Below are 8,720 nucleotides of genomic sequence, written 5' to 3' on the forward strand. Positions count from 1 at the left end.
CTGTCTTATTATTAGTTGATATATTATCACACGAGTCTCTTTCAATTCAGACTGCGAATATAATACTTAAAAAAGTAACTTACAAGTATTTGAAACTTTCTCGTAACTTTATAAGTAAATCACGTAATCCAATAGGAAAAATGTTTATGACTCAAATTTTCATGTAAACGAGGTACACAAATTGTTTTGCACAATGGAAATCACGATCCATTCCAGTAAAAATGCTAACATAAATTTTGCTTTACAACGATCTGATAATGCTAACGTCGTTCGCAGAACTTTTGCCATTCAACCTTTGGAAAAATATTGAAACTAACAAGAACACTCGTACTTAATTTATTGCAACATTTTTCATAAACTACAATGTATATACACTATACAAATAGACTTTCATATTTTTGTCGTCAATTATATTTTTTTACAATTTTTAATGTACAATGTACCTTCAGCACTTACACTAAATTTACATAAAATCTTTTAGAAAAGGTGGCAATTGATGCGGCAGTAATTCTATAGAATCCCAATCGTAAATTATTTCTTTTTGGTGTTGAGATTTAACTTGTTTCTCCACAGGTTTTATTCTGATGCTTGTACTGATACCATAACTTTGTTGTTCGTTTGGTGTAGTTTCACGGATTGAATGGTTGCATAAACTTGAAATTTCTAACAATTCGTTTGATAAATTATTGTATCTGTTTGCATGTTCATGACAAAATCTATCAGCATATTGATGAACAGCTTCATCCACGGGACATCGCCGATCATCAAATTCACAATCCTTATTACAAGGTTTTATAACAATATGTCTAGGCTTGTTAATATCATGTAATTTTCCTAATGACACTTTCAAATCCTTATAATTTATTTCTTTATCTGTAAATGAATCTTTCACATCATTATCGTTTATAAACCAGGTTTTAGATTTGTATTGGATATTTTTACAAACGCATTTATTAATATCACACGAGCTGTATTCTTTGGCATTACACGTAGTTGCAATTGCCTTAACTATTGGATTTTGTATTTCATCAATAAATTGTTCCCATTTTAATTCATTATGAGAAGTAAAATCAGTGGATGCATCTATGGAATTTTTAGTTGGGGTGTCTGTTGAATTTATGTATATATTTCCAGATGGAGAAATTGTCAGTGATCCATATTCAACTTCATTATTTAATTCACCATTCAACACTATTACAATTTCACCATTTTCATCTTTTTTTATAGGCACGACGCATTTTGAAGAATTAGATAGATAGCTTTTCAAATTTTTCGCAAAATTTTTCCTTAATTCCTTGTCCATTACTATAGTAAATAATCCAGATGACGTTTGTTGAAGTTTAAGAGGCGATTCTATACCCAGCTGTATTAAAGAGTCAATTTTAAATCTATTGTAAATATTTGAGTCACTACAACTCTTTTCTTTTATTAATCTACTTTGAAGTTTTTGCTTATTTAATTCCGTACGGTTTTTTAATCTGCAATTAAATATATTTTCTAAGATGTTTGCCGACACAATAGATCCCTTTTTACGATATTTAGGATCTAGCTCACAGCAAGTTATAAGTTTAAGATTCCCAGATTCAGATTTAATTAAATATCCATCTTTGTAGTCACCTTTTTCACTCCTATCAAAGCTTATAATGTATTGTTGAGGATTTGCCTTACAAAATCGAACATATGAATCTTTTTCTTCGCCATTATATTGTTTGATAGTATTTTTATACTGATTTTCAAATTCTTTATTCATGACTATATCATAATTTCCAGATTGAGTTCTTCTTAAAATAACAGGCTCCTTAATATCCACCAAAAGACCTTTCAATACCGCTTTACACAATTGTACGTCACATTGATCCCCATCTGTATGTGCCAATGTATGTTTTTTATTGTCGATTAAATTATTGATACATTTATCCAAAAATAAATTTGGCATAGTCCTACGTAATTGTTTTGGATCTTGTTCTTGTTGCATTAAGTTTGATGAAGGTATTGTTTTTTCATCATTTGACTTTTTCAAACACGATTTGTTACGATCCTTTTTTATAACTTCCATTAGTAAACTGCCAGATAGAGTTCTTTTGACTTTCAACTTCTTTGAATAAGTATCTGCCTCTGTGCAACTAAAATCTAAATAATACAAGCCTGATCTATCTTGTTTCAAAGTAGCAAAAAAGTTAGGGTTTTCATTTGTTTTCTCTTCTATAAACTTAATTAAGTTTTCATCCAATCCCATAATAATATTACCCGATGTTGATCTAGATATTTTCGGTACATAATCGTGTATTTGTTCATCACATTCACTACATGTCACTTTTACGCTATTAACACTAGAGTCTTTTGAAATTGATTCTCTTGAATCAGTGACATATTGTCTACTAAGTGTTCGTAAATCATTATTGAATGATTGAGAACTTTCCTCTTTTTCAAATATAATTTCTAAATTACTGGGCATTCTTTGGTCATCTTTTGTGACTAATCTGCTCTCATATCTTCTTGTTTCAGTTGCTACATTACTTTTACTTTTTTCTTCTTTTACTTTTTTAGTTTCAGTTTTTATTTCATGTCTCATGTTTTTACGGCAACATTTTTTTTCTCCGTATTTATCATATCGATTTGTAGATGTATCTTTATCAAACTTTGTCATGCAATCTGCGTTCAGTTGTTTTGTATCTGTAAAATTATAAACTATTTTATATGGATGTATATCATTAAAATTTGCATACTACAAATATTAATATGGGAGTACAAAACAACTGAAAACAGAAAAAAAGCTTATGCAATAATAATTTTCATAAGTAGCTAACTTGCTTTTATCCATTTCAAATAAACTTACCTAACCATTTCATTAATAAATTGATTTTAAATAGTCAATAGTAAATTATAGTTCATTCTGATTTGAATGGGTTCAAAATTAATGGGTTGGAATTAAAAACACGATTAGTTTCTTTATAATTTAATAATATTCGAACAATCATAACGTGTTAAATATTCAACTTGATTATCAAGAAACACCTCCAAACAATGACCATTACTTGAAATTGAACGAATCATTGCTTATCATTGTGTAACTTACTTTTTCAATAGGAGTCACTTCAGTATATCTTCCCATTACCTCTTCAATAATTCTTTCACGTGGACCACCTCTAACATCTAAAATTATTCAAATACCAGGTGATATAATATAAGCATATATTTGTACTCCCATATCAATGTTTATTTTAAATACAATTTAAATTCTTACCTTTATGGCAATCGCAGGGTCTTTTTGATAAGCTACCGCATTGACAATTTGCCTAAAACAAATATGTTATGTTTAAACATATCGATAATCTTAAAACAGTAACAACGATGAAATAAATAAGTAGGTAGTAAATGAGGTAAATTTACTTGTTTGTCGCAATCTTGCATGCTTGGTATTAATGGAATTACTGATCTATAGGCTCGTGATTCAGAAACCGTAGATAGAGCCTCAGGTCCCAACACGCATTGCGCAGCTCTCATATTCTTGAATTGGCATGATGGCGCTAAGAAAATAAATTTAGGACGTCATATTATTGATACATAATAAAATGAAATTCATAATAATTAATAAAATTATAGTTATAGTCAGATTATCAGATAAAACTTTTACAAAGCTTTTATTTCATTGTTTACAATAATTAAGATTGACGAGAAATGGTTCACTAAAACATCTGCTCTATATTAAAATTCCTACCTATCTACATAATCACATTTATTAGTATAACTTTGCAGTTTCCTACAAACCTTGACATGGACTAGGTTTCCAAGCAGCAACTTCAGCCGCCACGCGGTCTGGAGCGTGCATGGCGCAATCTGGACCACACGGTGTCGAATCTTTATGTGGACACATGACCACTTCACCCTACAACGGAGAATACACTTTATATAAAGGAGAGCATAATATTAATAAAGGCATACGCGCAGTCCGCAGAAGTCCTTATTAGAGCTCAGTCAAAAATAATTTAGCGCTAGTGCCCCAAAAAAGTATTATAATAATTAAAACCAAAGCTTACCGAGTCAGGCTTCATATCATCAGGATCTTGTGGACACGGTGTTGGATCATTAGGTGGTGGCGGAGCTTTGCTCGTGCAAATACAATTTTTCGGACCACGAGGACAGTTACATTCACTCGTTGAACCCCAGCGATGGCACGGTTCCTATACATACATTTCGATAATCATCATGAAGTATTTTTTAAATAAATTCAATTTTAAAACAGAATTAAAATATAACTAACTTTTCTAGAAAGTGTCCCTTTATCCACCTTAGGAGCTTTAGTAGCTTTTATTTGTTTTAAACACAACATCAATTGTTTGTACGTATCAGGATCCAGCTATTTGCAGGGATAAGCAATATTTCAATTAATAATTATGGTTTTAAGTAAATAGTTTAAATTATGTTTACATGCGAAAGACATATTTACCTCACACCTGGTTTTAACAGCACCACCTACGATTGTCAAATTTAAATTTTTCTTAACTGTACACAAAATGAAATCTTGTAAAATTTTTCTTGTTTCCGCGTTTAATTTCCCATTACGGCTATTCTTGAGGCAATTCAAAACCGCATCTGCTACAGCTTTTCCAGGACCGGTTTTAGTTTGCCTTTCAAGCACAGTGTACATATTATCAAATACATTATCTAAAAACTTCTGTTTGACCACCGTACACACACAATCCATGGTTTGATCTGGACTACAATGGTCACCTTCAAGCAGGCAATGTCGTTCTTCAGCACACCTTGGACAATCTGTACACAGCTTGCGAAAATCAACTGTGTCCGTGCATTCGTGACATCGAATACATCTTACTTTAAAATTAGCTATTTCATTGTCAATTGACTTAATTTCATCCTCAATAGCTTGCTGTTTATTTTTGCATTTATCTCTGCATTGATCACACGTTTGTTTAAGCATTTCAATTTCCAATAGAAGAGCTTCTTTCTGAAGAGAACATTTGAATGTATTACCTAATGAATATGTACTGAAATATATAAAACAAATATTTGAATAATAAAAAAACTCACCTCTGCTTTCATATCTTCGTTTTCGAGTTTCTTTTGTAGTAAAACTTTGCATAATTTTTGTAAATCTTCACGTGCTTCTTTTATATAAGTATTACCTTCTTTTTCCTTGTCACTTTTTCTTTTCCGTTCGTCGTTAAGTTGTTTTTCAATTCTCGATACCTCATTAGCAATATATGCTATTTTGGCCTGTATAATTAATGCATAATAATACTTAATAATATGTGTCGGTACATATAATATATGTAATAGTAATAATTCTAAAAAAAACTTACATCGGACGCATTTCTCTTGCTACCGAATGATTTTTTCGTTGCTTCAATATCTGACTTATTATTTTCTATTCGTTTCTTAAAATCACTGATTTCCAAATCAATACATTTTAAATCGCCATTTTTTTCTGTTATTTTTTCTTTAATCTCCTGATGACATTTTGTAATATTATCGATTTGAAATTCCAGATCTTTTTTATTCTTGCGCCATTTTTCAGTACTCTCTTCGACTTCTTTCAACTTTAATCGAATAAAATATATTATTAATTATTAGTTTTATTTGATCCAGACATCGTACACGTATAAATTTTGAAATTTGTAGAAGACCAGTAGATCATGTAATTACATTGTATTATGTAATTACATCGAAGAGTGTGAGAGTTACACTCTTCGGTGTAACGCAGGCCTTCATAAGATACTTGGGTCCAAATTATTGAGCAGACGTACAAAGTTTCGAATCTATAAAACCGTGATAAGGCCGATTCTTATGTACGGCTGTGAAACCTGGACGCTCACCCAAAAAGAAGAAAAGAAGCTTCTCGTAACGGAACGCAAAGTACTCCGTAAAATACTGGGCCCGATACCCTTAAACGACGGTAGCTGGAGAATCAGAACAAATAAGGAGCTGGAGGAACTTTTTGCTGAACCAAACATCTTAGGCGAGATTAAAGCTCAGAGGCTACGATGGCTAGGCCACGTTGTGCGGATGGGAGATGATCGGGCTGCTAAGCGGGTTTACTTGGGACGTCCCTCAGGCCGACGGCCGGTTGGCCGTCCTAAGTATCGCTGGGCGGATCAAGTGAATGACGATCTCGTGGCACTGCGCAGAAGAGACTGGCAAAACATCGCACTGTGCCGGGACAAGTGGCGTCTTTTGTTGTTGGAGGCCAAGACCCACTTTGGGGTCACTGCGCCAGATAGTAAGTAAGTAAGTATGTAATTACATGATCATGTACATTACCTGCTTTAGAAGCGTCTTTTGCCGCTCAAGAGATTCAGCTACTTTTTTCTTATAGGATTGTTCCATGCAAGACCACATACAATCAGCCTGTTTCAACATCTGTATGCCTTCTTTTTCACGTTGCTCCAAATGTGTTATTTGATCTTGTAATTCCTTCTGAGTTGCCAATAAGTCATTAACTTTACCTTGACACTTCTTTTCAAATGAAGCAGCCTTTAAAATAACATCAATAATTACATTTTTTTACATTGGTTGTTATTTTTGTTGGGTTTCATTTTTAACATTACCAGCATACCAATAACCATTTAGGGTTAAGCTACTATATGTATTTTGTGACATTACTTTATTTTATTGTATTATTAGATGATACTATTCAAGAGCATTAATTGATTACGATTTGTTGACGAATGCGATAGTAATTGAATTTTTTCTGCGCGGTGTTACGAAGGTGTGAGACCGTAATCAAAAAACATTACACGCGTAAAAATGCATGTACGTAGGTACCTACTTAAAATTAAAAATTACGTTCATACCTAGGTAAAACAATAATGAAAAATACATACTTCTTTTAAATTGCACAAAACCTTGCTGAGGGGCAAGCTGTCACTTGTGGTACTCGGAGAATTGGATCTTTGGCAAGATCGAGTGTCGGCACTGTTACAAGTAATATGTGTGTAAGTTTACTCCTAATATTCTAGCATATTTTTTCTATTAACTGACTCTGCTCAAATCCAACATAGAAGCAATGGAGGCTCTATTATGCGTCGACCCCGATTTAATAATTTATAGAGAAAAAATAGGAGATGATTATAATACGCAAACTCAAAGATAGAAATAATAATACAAAATATCCATTAGAATGTAAAAAGAAATAAAACACTCCAAAGAGTAAGCCCATCTTAAGATTTACAAGACCAAAACTTGAGTTGAAATAAGTTTTCGATAGATTGCTCATTTAAGTACCAAGCAAGGGGTTGAAATTCAGACCATTCGCTACGATCTAACGAGCTATAATTCAAATCTCTAAACGTGACAGAGACCGAATCCAAATGTATACGAATGAAACCTCTTATAAATGAACCTTTTCTGTTTATTGGGATCCTTATTTGCATCACCGCCACGGTTGCAACAACCAGCCATGTAACATGTCACGCGCTTTGGATGAAAGAACCCAGTGCTTTTACTGCTACTGCTAAGACCCATGCGTTGTTCGACTTCGTGCTAGAATTAAACTATAAATAACTATCAATGAAATCAGAGAAAATCGTCGTTGCAACTAATATTTGAACGAATCTTATATATAAAAATGAATCGCAAAATGTGTTGGTAAGCGCATAACTCGAGAACGGCTGAACCGATTTCGATAATTCTTTTTTTATTATATTCCTTGAAGTACGAGGATGGTTTTTATGTAGAGAAAACGTAAACATGTACCACGGGCGAAGCCGGGGCGGACCGCTAGTAACGAATAATTAAGAAAACTCAAAGAAATGAATTATACCTACAACGCAACGTCACTATTGTTACAAGACAATATTAGGCATTGGAGATACTACAAGATCAAATTAAACGAAGTTACGAAACCCATCGAATATATATATATATTTAAAAAATTCCTATTTTAATGAAACATCCTTACAGTCAAATCGCAATCAGGATTCTCCTTGAGAATATTCCAAAAATCGCACATCAATTTTACACCCGGATCCTTTGATGAGCAATCCATATTGGAATTTTCAACCCTATCAGAAGTAAGTTCCCTTATTAACTCGTCTAGAGCTTTGTATCTGCGAGCGAGGCAATCTGGTATTTCAGGCATTTTGTGTCTGAAAAAGATTAATTATTAATCTTATTTACTCTTTAACACGCTATTTTCAAAACGGAACGAAATGGTTATTTAGATCAAACATAAAATTGTATGTAAGTTTAGAAGATTATTCAAACTTATAGTCTTTTAATTATAATGCAGTTATCTATTTTTATGGATTACACACTTATTCTTATGTACGACAAATTTAACAACATAACATTTTAGGTACCTTATAAAAAAATATTAAATATTGTTTTTATCGTTATAATTTGTATTGTAGTGATTCAACTAGTTACAATAGTTTAAAATTTTACCATTACTTTAATGAAAAAATTATAAAATTGGTTTACTTGTACTTGAAAATTTTTGGCAACTTTAAATTGTTTGCTTTTGTGACAGAAGTTTTATTAGACAAAAATATCTTCAGAGTTTGTACATAAGTCTATGCTCCTGGAAAATATTTTCTTACATCAAAGATTACTGAAATATTAGAAAAAATTATATGTTTTCTACTTTGAACAATAAAAGTGACCCTATGGTACATTAAGTAACAAAGTTGCTTCCCGCTGTCTATATGCATGCCATAAGTATGCTTAGACTTTAAAACTGTGCTTTAAAGTGTTTAAAACTA

General features: G+C 32.2%; 2 protein-coding genes across 3 annotated transcripts in view; one reads left to right on the forward strand and one right to left on the reverse strand.

Moving 5' to 3' along the window:
- The window catches only part of Dok (docking protein homolog), a 246,996-nt gene that overhangs the window by 214,662 nt on the left and 23,614 nt on the right, over nucleotides 1–8,720 (forward strand). The gene's annotated exons all lie outside the window — the stretch shown is intronic.
- Nucleotides 290–8,099, reverse strand: LOC149482765 (uncharacterized). Of its 2 annotated transcripts, XM_089703508.1 has the most exons (13): nucleotides 7,919–8,099; nucleotides 7,361–7,500; nucleotides 6,843–6,933; nucleotides 6,280–6,492; nucleotides 5,322–5,558; nucleotides 5,050–5,235; nucleotides 4,448–4,966; nucleotides 4,262–4,357; nucleotides 4,038–4,181; nucleotides 3,769–3,886; nucleotides 3,391–3,527; nucleotides 3,245–3,296; nucleotides 290–2,673 (listed from the first exon to the last, which is right to left on the reverse strand). In XM_089703508.1, exons 1-13 carry the CDS (start codon nucleotides 8,096–8,098, stop codon nucleotides 464–466), a joined length of 4,323 nt encoding a protein of 1,440 aa, XP_089559634.1. In that variant the 5' UTR covers nucleotide 8,099; the 3' UTR covers nucleotides 290–463. The 2 variants fall into 2 exon arrangements, with proteins under 2 accessions (XP_089559634.1, XP_089559636.1); XM_089703510.1 differs by lacking the exon at nucleotides 4,262–4,357.

Source organism: Colias philodice, chromosome 14, assembly GCF_061535455.1.
Source record: "Colias philodice isolate Cphi_HAF_F1 chromosome 14, ilColPhil1 Martin Lab GWU primary, whole genome shotgun sequence".
Lineage (NCBI taxonomy): Eukaryota > Metazoa > Arthropoda > Insecta > Lepidoptera > Pieridae > Colias > Colias philodice.